The sequence below is a fragment of the Xiphophorus maculatus genome, chromosome 4 (assembly GCF_002775205.1).
Source record: "Xiphophorus maculatus strain JP 163 A chromosome 4, X_maculatus-5.0-male, whole genome shotgun sequence".
Classification (NCBI taxonomy): Eukaryota; Metazoa; Chordata; class Actinopteri; order Cyprinodontiformes; family Poeciliidae; genus Xiphophorus; species Xiphophorus maculatus.
Window position 1 is genome coordinate 9,049,131 of NC_036446.1, and position 22,028 is coordinate 9,071,158.

At 38.9% G+C, this 22,028-nt stretch overlaps 3 protein-coding genes across 3 annotated transcripts in view; 1 reads left to right on the forward strand and 2 right to left on the reverse strand.

Annotated features, from left to right (window-relative positions):
* Nucleotides 1–9,183, forward strand: part of kiaa0355 (KIAA0355 ortholog) — a 34,192-nt gene extending 25,009 nt beyond the window's left edge. The window contains exons 7-14 of the mRNA XM_023332098.1: nucleotides 117–275; nucleotides 1,693–1,790; nucleotides 2,518–2,643; nucleotides 2,717–3,792; nucleotides 5,225–5,390; nucleotides 6,819–6,956; nucleotides 7,150–7,225; nucleotides 7,330–9,183. Of these exons, the coding sequence (XP_023187866.1) occupies nucleotides 117–275; nucleotides 1,693–1,790; nucleotides 2,518–2,643; nucleotides 2,717–3,792; nucleotides 5,225–5,390; nucleotides 6,819–6,956; nucleotides 7,150–7,225; nucleotides 7,330–7,653 (2,163 nt within the window). The 3' untranslated portion in view covers nucleotides 7,654–9,183. The remainder of the gene's footprint in view (nucleotides 1–116; nucleotides 276–1,692; nucleotides 1,791–2,517; nucleotides 2,644–2,716; nucleotides 3,793–5,224; nucleotides 5,391–6,818; nucleotides 6,957–7,149; nucleotides 7,226–7,329) is intronic.
* Nucleotides 9,184–9,372: 189 nt separating this feature from the next.
* ss18l2 (SS18 like 2) lies at nucleotides 9,373–11,454 on the reverse strand. Its single transcript, XM_005796127.3, has 4 exons — nucleotides 11,307–11,454; nucleotides 11,079–11,155; nucleotides 9,611–9,695; nucleotides 9,373–9,531 (listed from the first exon to the last, which is right to left on the reverse strand). Exons 1-4 carry the CDS (start codon nucleotides 11,373–11,375, stop codon nucleotides 9,475–9,477), a joined length of 288 nt encoding a protein of 95 aa, XP_005796184.1. The 5' UTR covers nucleotides 11,376–11,454; the 3' UTR covers nucleotides 9,373–9,474.
* Nucleotides 11,455–12,710: 1,256 nt separating this feature from the next.
* On the reverse strand, nucleotides 12,711–20,665 carry lsm14a (LSM14A, mRNA processing body assembly factor). The gene is made up of 10 exons (XM_005796128.3): nucleotides 20,323–20,665; nucleotides 19,146–19,309; nucleotides 18,431–18,569; nucleotides 17,834–18,025; nucleotides 17,427–17,507; nucleotides 16,616–16,792; nucleotides 16,167–16,323; nucleotides 15,971–15,997; nucleotides 14,617–14,857; nucleotides 12,711–14,431 (listed from the first exon to the last, which is right to left on the reverse strand). The coding sequence occupies exons 1-10, from the start codon at nucleotides 20,444–20,446 to the stop codon at nucleotides 14,408–14,410; spliced, it is 1,326 nt and encodes a 441-aa protein (XP_005796185.1). The 5' UTR covers nucleotides 20,447–20,665; the 3' UTR covers nucleotides 12,711–14,407.
* Between the last annotated feature and the right edge of the window lie 1,363 nt (nucleotides 20,666–22,028).

Here is a 22,028-nt window from a genome sequence, read left to right on the forward strand (position 1 = left end):
AAGGTGCCACAGTTTAAGAATTTCTCTAGTTGATTTTTTTATTACCATCTCTGGTGTACCATCATCAGAAGTTGAAAGCAGACATTAGTTGACATTAATCCATGTTTTGTCTGCAGCACACAATGCTTCAGCTCATTAAAGAGCTGCTGGGACAGAACGGAATGACCCCCAGGGACGAGTCTCCAGTCACAGAAGTCCTCAATCAGGTTTGCCCATCCAGTTGGAGGGGAGCCTGTAAGACGGCTGTCCAGCTGCTGTTTGCCCAAGCTGGTCTGGTGAGAAGCAAACATTTCTCATGCATTTCATGTTGCCTTTTAAGTCTCTTCTGTATTGTTCTCATGTGGAAAGTAAATGGGACGAATGTTTATTTTGAACAGGTCTCTGCAAATAGTTGCTGAATCCTTGTCTTTTTTTTTCTACGAGCTTTCCATCTTGCTCTTTGTTTTAATTTAAATTAATATCAGATTTCTGTAATGGCTTAGAGATGTAAACAAACACCAGAGACACACATAAGACAGAAAGCATTCCTTTATCATCTGAATGCAGGATAGGCTTGCCTGGACGAGTCTGCAAACAAAGCTTCTTTGCCCTTTGTCTTTTACCTTTTACTGTTAAAATACGGAGTCGAAATGAAGCTGGGTCATCATTGTGTTTATGTTCGACCACACAGGAAAAAAGCAGAGTGTTCCCATCAAGCCCTCCCACCTCAGTTAGAACTGTAAAACAGTTCTTAGATGATGAATGAGTGTCTTGCATTAGCCCCTAACCGGAGGCTATCGTCTCTAAGCTGAAAATAGACTACACCACTACATGCATGGACAAACACACACACACACACACATAAAATACAGTCCCTGTTTTTTATAAAATGCCTGCATTTACTCATATACTTGTCAGTCCGTGCAGAGTAGTAGAGCTCCTTTTTTTGTTTTAACACTGTATTCCTTGAAACTTTACTCCTTTTTTTTTACATGAATATCTACGTATTACGTTGTTCAAAAAGTATATGAAGTTAAATATAAATGAATGGATAAAACATAATAATGCATTTTATTTGTATAGAGCTTTTCTAAGTACTCAAAGATGCTTTACAGGAGTACAACAATGTAGAATCCAACAATGGAACATAACAGAAAAACGCACAAAAAGGGCAGATTTGACATTAAAACCAAATTTAACACGTCCTGTAATCTTCTGGATACAATATATATTCCCCTCCCTCTTTGTGATTTTGGATTTATTTGACATGCCATATTGACATTTGTTTATCTGTGTGGTTCTTTTTGGTAACAAAAAAAAAAGAAAAACTCCAAGTGGGTTTTTTAAGGATACACCTGCTCTGACAAAAACAATGGAGTCATTTCCTGCAATCCAGGAAATGGACTCCTCCCTACTTCCCTCCCTCTCTGTGACCCAGCTTACATAGGTTTCGAGGAGCCAAGGCCACTCTCAGAGAACTTGTGGACAGACTTGCTCACACTAGCAGGAAGACATGCCGCTTTGGCGCTGTCTGATTAAAAAGCATTTGGCTTCCTCACCTTGACCTGCCTGTCACTGCTTGCTGGTGAACGAATGCCGGACAAATCTAAAACGGGTTATATACTGTCCAGCTGCTGCATAGTTAAGAGAAGTTGTTTTCATTTGCACACTGTCAGAAGCTGATTGAGGTGTTTTGTTTTTCTGCCTCAACAGGTGGTTGTTGATACGGCTCAGATAGAGAATAAGGAGGCTTACGCTCCCCACATCGCTCTGGAGGGATCCAAGGTGGTGGTCCAGGTTCCTTCAACATGGTGGGTCTACCAACACATTTTTCTAAAACTTTAGATTAAGGCAATGTTGATTAAAAACCACAGCAGTTGAGATCTTTAATATACATTTGGCTAAGAACACAATGTTTATATGTCGTATCTATCTGAAAATGGTTTCTTTTGGGTTTGGATTAATTTAATGTCACTTTGAAATAGTTTTTCAGTGTCTGCTTATGGTCATCTGTGGGGAAGAAGGGACTGAAGCAGTATCAGTCAAAAGTATAAACATAATATAATAGAAAATACTGTATTCATCTTTAAACAACCAGGTTTATTACTTTCTCCTGCTAAATCTTTTAATAAATTTACTAAACTTGGCTAAATACAGGAAGCATTTTCAAGATAGAGTGACCTCAGTCCTGTTTTTGTTTCTTCAGAATAGACCGAATGTTTTTTTTAAATCTTTTTTTGTTGTTGTTTTTTTTGTAAAAAAAAAAAAAAAGTACTGCATCTTAGTTTATTGTTAAGAAGGAAAAAACACATTTTTTGGCTTGCAGGTTTTTATAACTTGACAAATTTTGTCCATGTGACAAAAAGTTTGGACACTCCTTGGCTAAAGTCTTTTATCGTCAGTGATGGACACAAAGACGTAACTAAACATTGGTCAACACTGTTTGTTTCAGATAAGAACTGACCCCATGAGAAACAAAATTTGTGCAGTACTGTCTTGGATATCATGTTGAGTTAACATCATTTTGTTTCTGCTCAGGTGTCTGAAAGAGGACCCGGCCACTATGTCCCTGCTCCAGCGAAGCCTGGATCCAGAGAAGACCCTCGGACTGGTAGATGTACTTTACACAGCCGTGTTTGACATCACCAGATGGAAAGAGAGAAAGTAAGAGGATGTTGAACCAAGACTTATTTTTCTTTCTTCTCATTTGTTAACACTTTGTGTTTCTCTGTAAAAGGGAGCAGGCCTTGCCGACCATTCAGATCCAGCTGCAGCGTGAAAGCCCAGAATACGGTTGCCAGGCGGACATGCCTACGGGTACCAGCTCCAAAACCTCCAGTGGTTTGCCAAAAACGATATCTAAACTGACTTCCAAATTTGCCAAGAAGGTCTCATCTAGCTCCAACAGTGGAGGCAGCTATTCCATCCCCAGCACTCCATCCCGCAGCATGCTTTCAACCAGTAGCTCCGACGACAAGGCCAAGGGCCTCGTGCACAACGATGGGAGGATACAGAGTATTCTACAGATGGGTGGCTTGTCCAGCATGCCTGACACCACTCAGCAAAACCTAATGGCTAATGGCTCGGTATCTGATGACCAGGGGAAGAACCTTCCCACTGACCAAGAGATGCAAGATGTCATCGACTTTCTCTCAGGATTCAACATGGGCAAATCCCAGCAGGCATCACCCCTGGTGAAGAGGAGGAACTCTGTGGCCTCTGCTAACCCTGCGGAGCTGAAGCCGCCCAGTGGCCATCCACCAGCTTCCCAGTCCATTTCCTACACTGCTCTACAGACGCCGTCTAACTCCCTAACTCAGCCACCTCCGTTGGTGCAGAAGCAACAGACTCAGCCTCAAACCCAGCCGCCCCCATCACAGCAGCAGCAGCCTCCTCCGCCTCAGCAGCCCTCCCCTCCTGCCCTGCAGTACTACCAGCACCTCCTGCAGCCCATCACCCAGCAGCAGGCTCCTCCTTCCCAGCTGCCGCCCCAGCAGACCCCACCACAGGTTCTACCACAGCACAGGGTGGCAAACAAGTGGCTTGGCACCTCAGGGCAACAGCCTGCAGGACAAGGCCCCCCAGCAGGACTGTCCCCCTTAGGTCCCATCAGCCAGTGGGGGTCCCCAGGGCTGCCTGACCTGAGTTCAGACCTGTACAGTCTGGGCCTGGACAGCACCTACATGGAGACAGTTATCTCAGCCATGCTGGGTCAGAAGCCACAGGGGCCCCGCAACAATACTTGGCCCAACAGGGACCAGAGTGAGGGGATGTTTGGAGTCCTGGGAGACACGATGCCCTTTGACCCAGCAGGTAAGGCCACGAGTTACCATCTACCGTCTGGAAGTTTGAGCATCACAAAAGTTTACGCAGGTTTTACATTTAGCATGTTTTTGCATTACCATTTTGGTCTCTACTGCTTCTGAAAACAACCAAAGCTCTTAAAGAAAAAAAAACACCTAACTGGTTTTTCTCAATAAGTTAATGGTTTTTGGTATCTGGAAAACAAGCAATTTAAAAAACCTCCAAATGCAACGTCACAAATCAGCAAGCTCTGCCCTTCACCTAGCAACCCAAGCAGAGCCTGGCTCGTTGCCTAGCAACCCAAGCAAAGCCCCTTCACCTAACAAGCCTGGCCTGACAGTTGTACAGGAAACAGTCATGATATCCGTCCACCAGGAGTGTAAACTCCAAAATGTCTGTGCTAATCAGAGTGATTCCATGTTTAGTGGAAAGTCTAGTGGAAGGAGAAAGTATGGCAGAAAAAAGCTGCACAATCAACAAGAATAACCGCAGCCTTGATTGAAATGAGATTGAAATAAGAGTGTGACTGCAAAAGTTTCTACACTTTGTCCTTCCACTTAGCTTTCCATTAATTGGTCTGTATACCACAGTAATAAGGGATATTATCAAGTCTTTTATGAATAGTTCACCTTGAAATAAATAAAAAGTGAGTATTGATTTAGCTGTCTTCAGTTGACTGCTTTATGTTGCTCTAAATCACAAACATGTCCATATTTGGACTTTTCCACTAGAAAAAAAACATAGCTTTTGGTTCAGGCTTTATTATTGAACCAACTCACTTTTGATGCTAACATCAGTCCAGAGGACAAAACCTGTTGATTGTGGCATAAAGATGGAGACAAATGAAATGTTTGGGGTCTGTTGCACCAGGAGAACAATGTTCAGAAGGTTTGTGGTCGCCTTGAGCTGAAACTCTTGAATGCTTGCTCTGGGTGTTTTACTAATCAGCTTAAAAGTTTATCATCTGAAGTCTTTCTTGGCTCATAAAAGAAAATTAGTTTGCAGAGATCCAGTTACATAAACAAAACAGGACAGGCAGAGAGGAGAACCTTGGGAACAAAAGGCAAGATAATCACAAACAAAAGCTGTTTAAAGCCATTTAGTAACCATGTCGTATGTAATTATGCACCATCCTAATTTGAATAATCTAGCCAAGCAACTGCCTCATCTGGATGAGATGATAAATTGAGCTTATGTGCTGAGGTGGGCTTGTCAGTTTCTATTTACAGCGCAGCAGACTCTTTTGATTGCAGTCGAAGCCTACTGTGCAGAGTTGACTTATGGCTATTGTGATTTTTCTGCCATCGTAGACAGTCTGGCTTAAATGGATTGAGCTCCGGGGTATGAAAGAGAAAAGCTGAGGGCGTCAGAAACTCTCATGTGTTTATTCCCCACACACACACACCCACCGTCCTCTCTCTCTCTCTCCCCCCCCATGCAGTTGGTTCTGACCCAGAGTTTGCACGTTACGTTGCCGGCGTCAGTCAAGCCATGCAGCAGAAAAGGCAGGTGCAGCACATCCGTCGCCCCAGCAACACGCGCAGCAACTGGCCGATGCCTGATGAGCAACACAGAACCTGGTCCCACCCAGAGTACTTCAGTGAGGGGTATGAATCTACAAAGCACATCTGCCATATTATTGACTTTCTGCTGGGGAAAAATTGTAAAAACTTAAAGAGGAGCAGCAAAAGCAATTGAGTTGGGCAGCAGATGGCGTCATCAAAGACATGTTACTGTGAAATATTGTCTCAGCCTGGACATCATAAGACTGTAATACAGCAACAGTCTTCAGTCCGAGGCCTTTTCAGATTCATTGCAGGACAGCATCACCATCCACAATGACCGTTTGAAGATACTTGGATGATATTTGTTACGAAAACATTTAATTACCTTTTGGGATAAATGAAATATTTTAAAATGAAACTAAATTTCAAAACTATTTAAATTCCACCATTCTATAGTGAGAAAAATGATTAGGAAACATTTAAAACAGCTGCCAGTCCTCCCAGGAGTAAATGTCTCAGCAAATTTATCCTGAGCTCTGACTATGATGCTCATGGAAATTGCTAAAAGAAAACAACAACAATTAGTTTCTACTGTCACCGCTCAGTAGGTTAAAATACTACTTGCAAATTTACAACTGAATGAGCTGCAAAACCTTTGGATTAAAACCTGTTAAACAGATATGAGCTTTGCATTATGGGATGTTTGGCCATAATTCAAAGCGCCATGGTAATGAAAACCAAGAAGCACCTCATGCGGCGGAGTGGTGATGATGTGGGGACTTTGTAGAGTCAAATGTAAGGCCGTCAGTCCAATAGCTGAACATTAAACACAACAGCAAATCTGCAGCAGTGTCCTCTTTTCCCTCCTTTCTTGATCATGCATCCATTTCTTTCTTGTGTTTTTCCATCCGTCCGTTAGAAAATAGGTTTGAATGACTGAGAAGAAAATCGAGTCTGTAGAAATGCAGAGTTTTTACATGAAAGCCTTAATTGATTAAAAGTGGATGGAAACAAGTCAGAATATTGACTCTGTGTGATTTAAATCTCAATTCACTGATAAGAAATCAAGAGAGAAATGTAAATACTGCTATAAATGTACAACACCAAGACTCTTATAAACATTTAGGTGCAATGCAGGTCATGCTTCTGTACACAGCGTTACAGCACTGAAGCAGATGGAGTTATTTAAACCAGCGGTCCATTATCTTTCACAGTAATGTTTGTCAGTGTTTTTAATTAAATTCCTAATACAACTGACACCATGAGGCATTTGCCACATTAATTGTGGTTGTTGTTGTTTAATTCCACCTACAAGTGTGAGACGCCATCCTTCTTACACACTAATCCAGGAAAACAACCTAGAGTTAAATAACCGCTCTGTTGTCTTTTACAGAAACTCATGCAGGAACGTCATTTATTAAATGATTGCATGACTCTTAGATATCTTTAACTTGGTTGTAGCAGGTCCTGTGTATCAAAGCCCCAAGTTATTATAAGAGCGTAATGAAAACACTGCGGCTGCTTTCTCAGGGAGGCCGTAAACAGCAGCTGGTCAGCCAATCAGGGAGATTCGGCCAGCTCCAGTGACGAGACTTCATCAGCCAATGGGGACAGCCTGTTCTCCATGTTTTCCGGGCCGGACCTCGTAGCAGCGGTTAAACAAAGGAGGTGAGATATTTACTGACAAAGAGACATAAAGCTCATAAGTAATACTGTCTCATGTGTCGGTCATATGTTGGATAAAACATTGTTCATCTCTGTGAGATGAGAATGGACAAACTGAATGTTACAAGATGAAAATTATGAATTTGAATGAAAAATCAATTTAATTTATGATGTCTTCTCCTCCATCCTTATTTAGGAAACACAGCTGTGGTGAGCCAGAGGTGTGCACTCTGTCTTCACCTCCTCTCCATCACATTGGTGATGATAACCAGGTAACAAGCCGAGCATTTTTCTATTTCCAGTTTGAAAGTGTCAAAAACCTTCATCCTGACCTCTCTTCTCGTATCGTGACTCATTTGTACTCTCTGCCCCGCAGGACAGCAAAACTAAAACCTGGCCCCCGAAAGCGCCATGGCAGCACACCACCCACACCCACACCATGCCCAATCCCAGCTCTTCCTTGTACCAGATGAACCTGCCTCCTTCCTCCCAGTGGAGCGACTCCATGCAGATGCTGCAATCGCCCGTGTGGTCGACCGCCAGCGACTGCTCCGCCTCCACTGGGATCTCCTCTGGTTTTCCCTTCACCCAACAGCAGCAACAACAGCAGCAGCAGCAACAACCCAAACCCATGACCAAGGGCTTCAAATCCTTCCCCCTCAAACACGAGCATCGGCCCTCCTACCTTCACCAGTACTGATCGAACGAGTCCAAAGTAACCTGCCGCTGAGGATCTGCAGCTCCCGTCATTACACTCCACACCCACTGAATTGGAAGATTTGTAAGCCTCAGAGGCGACGTTAAGTACACACACTGGCTCAGCATTTTTGTATTTATATTTTTCCATGTCAAACATCTCCATATCAAAAGAAAAGAAAGACGTATTTTGATGTTTTCTGAACTGCCATCTTTTAAACTTTGAACGGTGCATGTGTCATTCTGGCAGCAGTTAGTCTAGTGGTTGTTTCTCTGTCCTCAGACAAGAGCTGGAGACGTGCACGGCCGTCACCCACTTGCTTCTGCAGCTGCGTGTGTGTATGTGTGTATGTGTGTGTGCGTGTGTGCGTGCGTGAGAGACTAGAGGGGAGAGGATTACGAGAGGACAAGGGCTTGGAATGCTCTCATTTCTGCCCATAATAAGTATACTGTGTCTACATAGCTGTAACTGCCAAATCTCATGCAAGATGACTCAGAGTACAGCTAGCATCTTACTGTTTCATAGCTTGTAAAATACTGAAGTTGAAATATAAATATTTAGTTCTTTTTATCAAGAGGCTTTGAGCAGGCTCAGCATAAATAAAGTAAGCCACTGCAGAGGTGGAATTTGAGAGAAATATACTACTTTTACATCAACTGACCAGAGTTCAGAGTTATAGCTGTATCTATGTGCCATGTTGGTATTGATAGCACTTGCAGATTATTTTCCAACCAAAGCGTTGTTCAGAGGACGAATGGTGCTGAGGAGACCTGCTTATTGACGAACATGAAGTTTATTTCCTCCTCTCTAATTGGCGTTTTTTTTCTTTTTTCCTTTTGCTCAGAAATTTAAAAAAATAAATAAATAAAACACTAACTCCCACAAACCTAATGTTTTCTTTGAGATATTTTTGTGTACAAGTATCGACAGTATTAATCTTATTTTTGTATTACATGTTATACCATAACTGTATGTTAGTATTTTTGACATTACATGATTATTTTCCACCTCCCTGTATGTGAAAAAGCACATTTCTTTCCTACAGTCAAAACTACACCATTGATCTACAAAGGTTACCAAATATACCATGCTAAACACTAAAACATTGTGTGAAAAGGGGTTTCGTTTTCTTTACAGCCCTTGTTCCCTTGGTTTTATGGCAGTGGGCTGCATTTAAAGGCCCAGAATGTTCTTTTTGTGATGTTTGCGGATGCCAATGTTGCCTGTATTTATGAAATGACACCATGTTTTCAGATAACTAACATACTTAACATGTTTACAGAGAATAGTTTGTTGTATATACATATAAATATATATATCTTTTTATAGTTAATGTGCTTTGCACAATCAACATATAGGGTTTGTTGCTTTTTGTCTGTGTTATCTCCCTAACTGTTGCAGCCTTTTTTTTTTAAAAAGACATCCTTACAGACCTTGGACTGTAACTGTTAGCTTCTCAGCTGTGTACAAATGGTTTACTAGTGGCTTCTACAAAAAGATGGCGAAAAATAATAAAAACATGTTACCCTGAAAGATGAGATGAAGGGTGCTTGGCTTATGTTGCTTATTGTTCTTTTGAGCTGGCAACTGATTTTTTTTTCCCCACGGTGTACCAGCAATGCAAAAAACGAATAAAAAATTAGCAATTCGAAATGCAAAGCGTTGTTCCTTTAGGTTAAAAGTCAGCCAGTTATTCCACATTTAAATTCCCACACACCTGGAAACAACTTAAAATGGCATTTATTGTACATATACTGGAAATGAATGAAGTAAATTTTTATTTCACTATAAAAGTCCTCTGACATGAGAACTGTCCTCCCACAGTCACTGAGTCTCTTCGTGTCCATTAAGAGCAGGTGTTGACGCCTTGCTGGGTGAACACTGGGAACAAAGAGCAGAGTTGAGGATAATAAGCCCTCACTGCTTCACTCTTAATAAGCATTTAGTTTCTTCTCCTTACACTTGTGATGGGTGGAGTGTCATCAGGACTGGCGTCAGCTATGGTCGCCAGATAGACAATGTTGCGGTGCAGGATCTGTTGGTACCTGTTTCACATGCAGAACAAACTAGATTTACTGAAGGGCTATTTTCCTGTTTTTAATAACTACAATCTGCTGCAGCTGAAAATTAGATCTACTTGAAGGGATCAAGCGTAAGCTGATCATTTTATACCTGTTAAATCTTTAATATACAGTTACGTTATTTAAAAAACATGAATATATATATGCAAAGAAAACAGGGTCTGATGTAGAAAACCTTAAAGAGTAATTTTAAGACTTTTTTTTTAGACTAATACAAGGTCTGTCTTGCATGTAGCCTTAAAAATTGTATTTTTATGTCTGCACAAGTAGAGTAAACTGGAAGTCACATTCTGTATGTTACAGAACCACCAGGCTATAGTACATGCAGGGCTATCCCATTGCATGTACAAACTCGATTCAACCTTTGACCTGTCCTAGTTCTAATCTTACATACCTCAAGCTTCAACTGGATTGTTTTACACAAATTGTAAATACTATGGTGTTTTTGAAACTTTAATTCTATTTGTGGACACAGAAAAGCTCATTTTACAGCTTTTGGGGGGTATCAAACCGTCAAACATGGGATCCTTCTTAAAAAACGACATCACCTAGATAACCCAAAACTGGACAGAAATATTCTATAATAATAACAGATTATAATAAACACAGTTCTTGATCTGTGAAGAAATGCCAGGTTTTGTCAGTGCCCAGTCTGTGGAATAACAGACTACAGTAATCCAAAATAGTTTAATCTTAAGGTGGTCTGATATTCTCAAAGCCTTACAATTGACCTTGTTTGTTTTAATAAATGTATTACAAATCCTAAACTATGTTTTTCAGAAGCTGAAATAAGTGTAGAATATCCCTGTAGTTTTTAAATAGGATCCCAAGAAAAGTGACATGATATCAACAAAATCCATAAAAAAAAGTTTTTCAATCACCATCTGTGTTCAATAGAATGTTTGGTTATAAACAGCGGTGGGTAACAACTAGTTAAATTAACTTGAATAACCTTTTGGGTTGGGGTATCCTTTTAGGAGTTTTACTACACTATACGTTTGCAATATTGGTATGAAGTATCGCTACTTTTAACCTATCCACTTTGAGTAAATTTACTGAATGAAGAATAAATATATTTTAAACAAAATATGTAACAGAAACAGTCACACTTTATGTTAAAGTGAGACCTCTTGTTTCTAGACAAGCTTTGTTTGTCTATCTGCTGAGCCTGTTGGCACAAAGGTGTAAATGGCAAATAGAGCAGATTTTTATATATAACATGCATTAAATATAATCCGTTCAAGTATGTCAGTATTGAACTGGCATAGAGATAAAGTCCGGTGTGAATCAGTGTGGGTCAGAAAGCTTCAGACCCATGAACATCATCAGCAGGCCGTTTTAACTTACTGCACACATTCCACAGCACGTCCTTTCTGCATGTACTCGGTAATGCATCTTATCAGCTGGTCGTTTTCATCCAGTAGCTACAGCAGAAAAAACACAAGACAGATAAAATAGTCACATTTACTGACCAAAATGTCGCTACATTAGCCATGAATCAGCTTTTCAGACTAAGCAGGAAGCTAAATGCATCCTTGCTGATGCTTTATCCGCTTCGTCAGCGTCGCTTCTTACCCTCTGTATTGTTTCTTGGTTGATTTTTGCCTTCCCTCGGAGCTTCTTAGGGACAAAAACAATCGACATGTCTGAACTGTCCTTGTTTACGTCTGATGGCCGCGCATTTTCTTCCGCACGTCTTCTTCGCCTCCAGAATTAAATGACCGTGTTGCATCCGCGGGATTAGCGCCATCTGCTGGAAGGTTGACGGTCAAACGCAGCCTCTCATTTAAATGGTTCATTTATCAGCGGCGCCCACTAACAAAAGACCTACGAGTCGTATGCGAAAATATATCGTTAAAGCATTTATGCAAGTAAAAATTAATTTATTCTATTTACAAGCACATTTCAATAAATCACCATCCAGTTTTTATTTGCAGCCAGCTAAATTTAAAAACAAAGAAAGGATAGCATAGGACAAATCTGAGAGAAATAGATGATCTCTCAGTAAATGTTTCACCCTGAATCATTAACAAAATTCCTGACAAATATTAACATTTTAATTCAAAATTAAAAGAAAAATTTGGGAATGGAATATTCCTACGCAGATATGTAAGAACAACACTTTTGTTCAATTGCTAAACAACCCTCACAACATATGTTAAACAATTTCATATTAAAAATTGCTCATATTTTTCAAATGAAGAAGAAAGCAAATGTTTGACAAAGTTATTAAAAGAAAATAAAATTTTCCTGGTATGCGCAACCCATGATCCTGCAAGGATAAGCAGGTATAATAGATAGGATTCAGACATGAAACATAAATTTCAGATTGGAGATTTAGTAGATTTTCAGTTGTTTCATACTCTTCCTGATGATGGATTGAATGGTTTGAGATGTTCAAAAGTTGAGACATTTCATTACCCAAGTTTGCCTTAAACTTGCCTAAAATTCATCATCTGGTATGTAGCCGATCTTTATGTTGCTGCTTATTCAACTTTCTCTAACAAACCTTTGAAACCTTCACAGAACAGATGAACCCACCCATGTAACCTATTTTTTGAAGGGAGGTGGTTGCACTGGGTTCTATTTAATGACAAATGCAAGCCACACATTTCAGATTTTTGTAAAAAGGTGGATTCAAATTAATTTTACTTGGTATTAAAGAATCAAGTAACCTACATCTTTCAAATTACCCTAAGCAAACACTAATTTCCTAAATTAAGACAACTTCCATTGATCAAGAAGGAAAGGAAAAAGCATGGTAGACCCTGGACAGGTCATCAGGAAAACACGTCAGTCAAGAACACATCTACACCAAGGGGAACCTGTTAGAGTAACCTGTTAAAGACACAGGAGTTTAGATCCTTTGAAGAGGGAAAAGCAGGAAAACCGTGCATGAACATCAAGGCTTTGTATGAATAAAACAATGCAAAAAAAAAGGGAAAATCAAACAAGAACAAAATAAACAAGGGCAACATGTAAATTGTACAACTCTTTATTTTTGTAAAAACTCAATTTTGATAATATCCCAAGAAAACAATTCCAGTGACTGGAAAGAGTAGCAAACATGAAAAATGTCAGTTATAACAATTTAGGCTCAAATCAAATCTTATTGGTTGTTGTTAAAGCCAATATAAAGAATTACCTCCACAGGCCATCGTGCATTTAGAAGTTGTTTGTGCAATAACCTTATCAGACATTTACTGCGCTGCCAACTTAACCATATTTGAAGAAAAAAAAAAAAGGATCTATTCTCACCTTGTAGTGCCAGCGGTAGGCTACTTCAGTCACAATGTAACATTTAAGTTAATGGGAGAAATACGAGGGAAAGAAATCATACCACCATGCTCAAGGCACTCCCTACGAAGTTTGAGGACTGGATTTAAAAACAAACGAGAACCTTCTTAAAAGCCACATCCAGCCTTTTGTCCCTTTGTTCACGAGTCGGTAAAAAAATAAATTCACTCCTGAGAACGATCACATTGACGACGCAACAAATGGAGCTACAATTTATCAGCAATCCAGTTAAGAAAAAGCATCTGAATCCTCGTCACACGTTTCCCATGTCGAGTAAACAACTCCTGTAACACTACAAGTGCTTCATTTAGCTGTGACTTGCTGCCTGTTGACATAATGGGGGAAAAACACCAATGAGCACGACAACAAAAAGGGACGTCTTTACATTTAAAAAAAACAACAAAACAAGGATGTAAAGTACTGAAATTACAAGAACGTACATATAAATGACAAATTTTCCATTGAAGACTTTTTTTTTTGGCAAAACAGCAAATTTAGGGAAATAGAACTTGCTTAAGTGTCTTTTTCCAAGACGTAAGATAATTAACATCTTTTCAACACAAATTAGAAAAAAAATTATCTTCTTGTATTTTTAACTATGCCAAAATTAAATCCCTGTACAGCGGAAGCTTTGTGAAACATACTGAACAAAAGAACTTTAACGCCTGCATTTGAAAGCTCTCAGTACCTTTCAAACATCCAGCAGGAAAACAACTCATCTGACGCAGGAGGGCTGAGGGCCAACATAAGTCGAAAGGGGCAAAATCAGCTGGTTTGAACTAGTTTTACATTCATTCTTTACAAACTGTTCTGATTTATGATTCTGTAAGCCTCACTACTCCATAGAAAATCAAAGTAAAAAAAAAAAAAATACTACTAATGAAGTAAAAACACTGAACACATGGCAACCTAACTGAGCAGAAAAACGCACGGTGCAACAGGCAGTGGTGACAGATTTGGTGCCGACAAATATCAAAAATTGAAAGAAAGAAAAGAAGAGTAAAGCTATTGATCACACGGGCTGCGATCTGCTCACAGTTTAAGAGCGTACAGCTCCTAATATCGACAATATCAAAGACAACTTTAGTAAGAAAGGAATTCAACTGATGCAAAAGTACGCAATTACTCCAAAGCTTTGTATTTACATGTGATCTTCTAATTTTTCCAACAAAACTTCTGGAGAAAGAAACCAAAAAGTCTCAAGGTGGAGAGAGGGAGTGGGGCCGAAACCCCCTGATGTCAGGCAGTCCACCGAGGTGCTGGTGTCCAAATAATGTCTTCATTCTTTCTGTCAAATGTAGAGACCACAGGAAATTTCTACAACGGGCATAATTTCATGACAAGTGGCTACAATTCTTGGTGGATCCATCATGGAAGTACTACGCAGCCACCTTGTTATCCTTCTGGAACAGATAAAGAAAAAACACCTGGAATCAGCAAAAAGCTGATTTGTCTTAGATTTTTCTTTATACTAGATTTCAGTTGAATAGATTTAAAGTAAAAAAAAAAAAAGACTTAAACATCCTGCAGTTTACTCAAAGCATGATACTATGATAATACAGTAATTAAGCGTTCTTGTTATATTTACCCTGTACTCAAAATCAGAGAAATCACGGCCTCCTCTTCCACCTCTGAATCCGCCCCTGAAGCCGGGCGGGGCCCCCCGCGGTGGGCCAAAAAACCCTCTGCTCGATGGTCGGCCCCGACCTCCACGGGGCCCCATGTACCCTCGCCCACGGAAACCGCCTCTTCCACGATGATGTCGGAGAGGGATGCCGAAAGTCTCTGCGTTCATTCGTCTCTCCTCTGCCCAGGTTGGCCTGCGCTCCCTGACACAAACACAAAGTCAGCTCACAGTTGTTAACTTTAAACAGCAAAAAACTGAAAAAAAAACCCCACACACACACAAAATGTGGAGGCACCGCTTCCACTGTGGAAGCTTTTGGTTCCAAATGTTCACATTTTGCTTTAAGTGATGGTAAGATGCAAAACACCTGCCCAGAGTTTGTTTCCCTTCTTGGTTCTTTTGTCTTGGTGTAAATACACTCAAGCAAAATCCAGTGCTGACCAAACAACTGGACTGAGACCCATTTCTTGAGGTGGTCTCGCTTCCAGGCGAACTCTGCTGCAGTTCACTTCTGGTTTTAATACATAATATATGTTCGGCTGTAGTTAATCTGAACCAACAACGGGAATTACATGCCTTTTTGGACTTCACCAGACACCACTGCAGGTCATTATCGTAAAAACGCTGTAGCTAATGCTGTTACTGCATCTAATGACTGAACTGAAGTCGCATCTGATCTGTTTTCTGCTTAGCCATGCTGCTGCCAGCATGTTGTGGGTCAGACAATGCAGAGAATCTGGTCTCATTCGGCTTGAACCAGCATTTACTGACGCAGTTATAAAATTAGAAATATTACATTGTGAAACCTGCATTGTATGAGCTGATCTTAAAATTCAAAATGCTGTTTCAGTTGTAATAACAACAAGGACAAATGTGCGCCACAGAAAAGCAGCAGCAGAACTTCCAGAGTTTGTTTACTTTTTCGGTCTGTGTCCTGTCCCACCCCATCATTTTTGTCCAATGGGAGCAAAGATCGTCACCCGCATTGCTTTGTTTTCAAATTATAGTCCACAAAAAAATAAGAAATTAAAAAAAGCACAATTTGAAAGCAAATGGCACAAAAGAATTAAATAAAGTCTGCTTTTGGTCCAGACCAAACAACAGAGGGACTTCCCTTGAGTGAATACAACCTAAAAACCAAAAAAAAAAAAACAGCCATCATTTTATTTGTTTTAGCAAAACTAAAACAAATATAATGTGGTTATATTCATTTTACAGAGAAATTTTAACAAACAATGACTGAGATTTGACTCGGTTCACCAGTTAAAAATTTGGCGCTGCAGTAAAGGATGAAACTTGAGAATATTTGACTTACCTTGGAAATCCGCCATCACCCGATTTACTTGAAGAGACAAAAACAAAACGTCAGTTGCGGTTTCACATGATGAAATATATGAATTTCATGAACATAAAGTAAAACCAGTGATGATACAGTTAAATATCAAGTCTTTAATCAACCCCACACAGAGTCAGATGTATGTGAGCCGTATCTGTTGTGTGAGCTGTAGTACCTTGAATCATCACAGGACAGGTTATCAAAGAAGGACTTAGTCTTGTCATAGTAGCAGGTGTTTATCGTAGCCTCCTCTTCCTCAGTGGCGCCCTCGTTGGCTGGATGTTCTGAGTCAGCAGTTTCTTCTCCGTTCAGAGCCTTTTCAGGTTTGTCATCTTTTTTTGGAAAAAATTAGAAACAACACTTTTTTTTTTTTCTTTAGCAGAAAAAAAAAGAAAAAATATGCTAAACTAAAACAAATTTTGTAATCATTTTTTAGCATTTTAGAGTCTGGATAATACAGAGAGACATTTGTATTATTTAAGTACACAGCTTTGCACTGAAAGATGTAAACCTGCTCCTGAGTCTAAGGTGATGGTGATAATGAGTTCCTAAAGCTGCGTTTAGGCATCATGTGGTGTAGCTAACAGCTGCTAAATCAAACATCATTCTGAGCTGAAATGTTACCTTTCAGTTTCAGCTTGTTCTGAAACTCCTTGTCAATCTCATCCTTGTGAAACTGGGCGTTGGCAGTTTCAAAGTCAAAGTCCTCATCAAATTTCATGGTGCCATCTTTACGCATGTTCACTCTGCCCCTGCTGCGGTTTCCTCTTCCCCGGCCGCGGCGGTTGGACTGAACACCAGCTAATACCGGGAAAACATTCACATTTAGAAAATAGAGCAAGTTTGACAAATATAACACTAAGCATGGTAGTACAGACTCTATCATATCTAAAATCTCTTGTTAACAATACTGTAGAACAGTGGTCCCCAAACTACGGCCCGCGGGCCAGATGCGGCCCGCCTCCACATTTGGTCCGGCCCCCTGAACAATACCAGAGTATTTTCATATATGTGCATTTTTATTTGATAAGTTGGACTTTTGCAATAAAATAAATGTTCCTTAGTAATGAACTTTATTTATTATTAACTACTAGTTAGTAACTATTTTATACATGCATATAATTGACCCTAACCCTTTTTTTTTATGTGGAGAACCCAGTGTTATTTGGTTATTATTTATTTCATAAATAGTGTTATTTCCTGACTTTTGTTCTCTGAAGAATCCAGAAAAGGTTATTTGATTGTGCTTTCTGAAAAACAATACATTTTTATGTTTAGCACTCTTACAATCGTCACACTTTTTCTGTTACAAACTGACCCCGGCCCCCCATCATAGAAGGGACAAGTTATGTGGCCCTCACAGGAGAAAGTTTGGGGACCCCTGCTGTAGAAGGAGAAAACTGATTTCTGTAATATATGCTTAAGTTTATTTTACCAATTTGACGCCTGTTAGGATCCCGGTTCTCAACAGCACCCTGCTCATGATCAGGCTGGGAAGTCTTCTGAACATCAGGAGCTGAACAATAAACATTCAGATGCTCATCAGTGAAAACAGCCACCAAGCAAGAAGCATGAATGTGAGTGGGAAAAAAACAAAACACACAACTGTTGAATCTTTGCACCAGTTTATACCCCCAAAAATTAACATCTTTGTGTACGCAAACTTTGACCTGGCTTAATGACGTCTTCCTCTCTGAGTGAACTTTCAGACTAAGTCAGTAGAGAAACTTTTTCAACACATGATCGTAATAACTTTAGGGATTTACAATTTATACTCCAGGATGAACCAAATCAATAAATATCTGGCACTGACACAAACATATGAGCTTGTTAAAGCCTCACCTCTCTTCTGCTCGAGCAGATCAGGGGGTTTCTGGCTGCCAGCGGTGGAGCTGCTGGGTTTGGCCGTCACTCCTGGCTGACTCCTCTGACCAACGGCGGCAGGCTGACCAGGTGCAGCTGACGGGGGAGCCTGCACCGCCGGTTCCACTGGGGAACTTTTAGCCAAAGAGTCCCGCTGAGGACTAGTACGTCCTACACAGCAAAGGAAAAAGCAAATCTAAGTTAATGTTGGTGCAACTTTGTATTAGATCCCGTTGTTTTTGCCCAACACATGAGCGCTGAGCACAAATAAATGTAGATAAACTGTAACGTTGAAAGGCTTTCATTCTTTTGATTTGCTGCAATGATGTGAACAATGGAGGTGACTTTACTTTGATTGTGCCATCTATCGTACAAATCTGCTTCACTAGTAAAAAATGCTTAAAATTGTAATTTATGATAAAATCACAGCCTCTTGTTATTTAATGACAACGTTTATACACATTCTCAACCACAAATAAACACTTATTCGGTTATAGTGCATCCTGGCAACATGATTTTAACTATAAGGAATGTTTTTTTTGTAGTTTTTTTTCTCTAATTGTGACAGCGACTGACCTCCAGTAGATACAAACTGCTGCGACCCGATAGGTGGAAACTGGTTGTAGGAAGGAGCCGGAGCCCTGCTGAATGCTGCATAGGAACTAGCTGACCGGAATGATGGTGCAGATGCTGAACTGGAGGATCCAATTGATGACTAAAATGTAAAGACAATTGTAAAAATACACATATGTTTTGAATAAATTGCTTAACAGTTAATAAAATAAATAAATGTGTTCAAGTCTAAAATGGCCAATACACCACCTTGCATACACTACTTATAAACAATTTGATCAGTTCTAATTGAAAAAAAAAATCATGGTCTCTCTCTCGCTCTTTTTTTTTTTTTACAGCAGATTTATTTCATAATTCATATTTAATTCATATAAATACATCTTGTTCATTTTGGCCCATTTAACACATTGTTTATTACCTCCATTTTAGACACTTTGTTTTTTGGGGGAAAATATCCATTTTGTTGATCACCTTTTACATCCGTCTAATGTAAAGAGTTCATTGGTACATTTACAGTGAAAAGTGTAAAATATTAGTGTGTGACAACATGAATTTACTTTTAGAAGCAATATGATTTTGTTTTCAGTTCCTGAAAAATAGCATTTCTGGAGACATACATTTCTTTTCTGATCAACATGGGTGAAGACAAAAGGCGTTTAATACAGAAACCACGACCATCAGCATAATAAACAGTCTTTCTACACATAAATAAACTTACCTGCACTATGGCAGGGTCCTGAGGAAGAGAGCTAGTGGCTTTGGGTGGCTCGCAAACTGTTAGGTCTTTTATATCGCTTCCTCTAAAGATGATGTACTCAAACACTTCATCCCGAGGTGGTATAGGCCTTTCTGTGGGACGGTCTTCAGTGCCAAAAGAGCGAACTGTTTGGAAATAAAATGCAAAGTTACACAAATCAGCTGCTATAAGTGAATCTGTGGCTATTATTTGAGCTCTGATCGCTTGATTGGTAATTACGCTCCTGGCATTGATAACATACTTATAACACACAGAGAATCCATATTTGAGTATTTGCAGGTACAGGGTACTCATAAAAGTGTCCAATTGGAACACTTAGAAAGATCAAAAAAGTGATTTTTTTTTGGACGAATAAATGACTATTAGAAGTTAAAACAATTTCAATCCAAGCATTGATTTTTTTTCGAACTGTACATATTTGCTGATGAATGTAATTTGAGTCACAATGTTTCACAAGTTGAGAGAGAAAAAACACTACAGCTCTTTAAATTCTTATGCAGACCTAATATCTTGGTATCATTTCAAAGTTCTTTTGATGGTTGAAACATTACATCCTTTTGTTTTAACGTGAAACTCTTGCTTACATAACTACAACGATTCTTCCAATATTTTTCTACCACAGACCTAATCAATGACAACATTTAAAAAAAAAAACAATGGATGAGGCCAGCCTAGAACATTCTTAAAACTAAACACTGAACTAGACCGCTAAGACAAGGTTCACGTTCATAATCTGTTCATCGTCATATTTAAAAATATACAACGGGGAACCTGTTGAAAATTGTGTTCGTGATTAAACTTAATGAGCATTAAAAAGTGACTTGTATAACCCAATTATCTCATAAAAACTGGGAATTCGGACTTAAATATAATTCAAGCGGGCAAAAAATGTTTTATAGTATAAATATGCAAACTTCTGAAACCATTTCTCTCTCATCGGTGGATTATAGAAAAGGCCGAAATCAACGTAAACAAAAGAGACAACGTTACCACAGTTTAGCTAGCCTGTTAGCCAGCTAGCAAAATGCTAGCTAACTAAAACAACTGCGTTAAGAAGCACATTGATAAAACTACTGTTGGAAAAGCCTAAATTTTACCCGAATGAGAGGTACAATCCTATTTGGGTGGGTCTTCTTACCTTTAGCAAGTGCTACTGTCGAGTTTTCAGTGTCGATGGTGTATAAAATTCCTTCATAGCGAATCTCGGCCTTAGAGATTAGGCTAATTTTGCTGCCAATGTACGGCGTCCCTCCTCCGCTCATTTTTATCCGCTGAGTTAACTAAAGCGCTTGCTATTGAATAATATGTTTATCTTCCGACGCAAAATCAAATGTTAAATATTCTGAAGCGATGTTTTAAAACTGCATAACATAAAACTAATGAGATGCTATCCCTGAACCACATTCGTCCCGTTCCTTGACTCCTTAACACGACATGGCCGACTTCATTTTTGCTTCCCCCGCCGCTAAGGATTCTGGGACAAAGATTGTCTCTCTAAAAATACGCTTCCTCTCTTTTGAGTAGCTGGTCAAATAAAACTACATGATTTAGAGAATATTTTGGACTTCAGCAAATACATATAATCGAGTATCTTAACCAATTTAAATTATTCAATAAAAAAGATAATTCGTCAATAAAAGTCAACCTATCGCCAGCGGTTACTGGGCAAGAAGAGGGGTACACCATGGTCAGCAGTCCATTACCACACATCAGAGACACACAGCACCCAAACATTTTCATTTTGTAATATTTTGCAATATTTAAAAAAATTATGTAATTAGATGGGCAATATTTCAAAAATACATAGGTGCAAATTCTGTTGTTTTAAAGACTAAAATGGAAACACACACACACACACACACCAGAATAACACATTCAATTTCAAACAGAAGAAACACTTAATTTTTTTTTTCCAAAATATGAAACATGTGTTACATATATGTATGTTAGAGCACGGTAAAGTACTAACTACTAAAGTACTAAGTGGCAATTTATGGTGTGTACCACGTATGAATGTGACCGCCAAATACCACAAAAGATTCAGCAGATATATCAGAAGTATATTAAAAACATAATTTCTTTAGAACTTTTTTTAATCTTTTGGAATATGTATGTTTCTTTTCATGTCAGAAACCATCAATTTGATTGATTAAAGAAAAACAATCCGAATCTCCTGAGGGTATTAAATAATGGTAACAATGGTATATTGAAAGAAAAATATCTTAAAGCAATAGAACATGAAATTGGAATAGGAAGGTTTCTGAGGTATGACATTGTATTAGGGCTGTCAAAGATAGAAAAAAAAAATTCTGACAAAAAAATTAGCAATTTTATAGAAAAAAATAAGGAACTTTTCATTTTTTAAGTCATAAATTTGCTAGAAAAAACTCAGAAATTATTGACTTTTGAAACTCACAAACATCCATGTTTTTTTGTAGAAAATTTCTGAGATTATTATTGAAATTTCTGAGTCTTTTTTAAGCAATTTTTGTCCTTTCAAACAGAATTTTTTTAGTTGTTTCAAGAAAATGCCTGAAATTAATCTCAAATTTTTTGAGTTATTTTTTGGAGGAAATGCACTTTTACTTTTTCTATCTACAATGGCCTTAATATGCAATTTTATCTGGGAATGAAAGACATTGAGATTTGTAGTGTTTAAAATAACATTCTGAATGCGAGTCAGTTTTTATGCACAGGCACAAAAAGTCAAAGGTCATATTTTTACTCTATTTAAGACAAATTGCTTATTGTTGGTTTCGTAAAATAATGCTCTAAGTCATATCATTGCCCAAACAGATTTAGCAAATAATAATAATAATAATAATAATAATAATAATAATAATA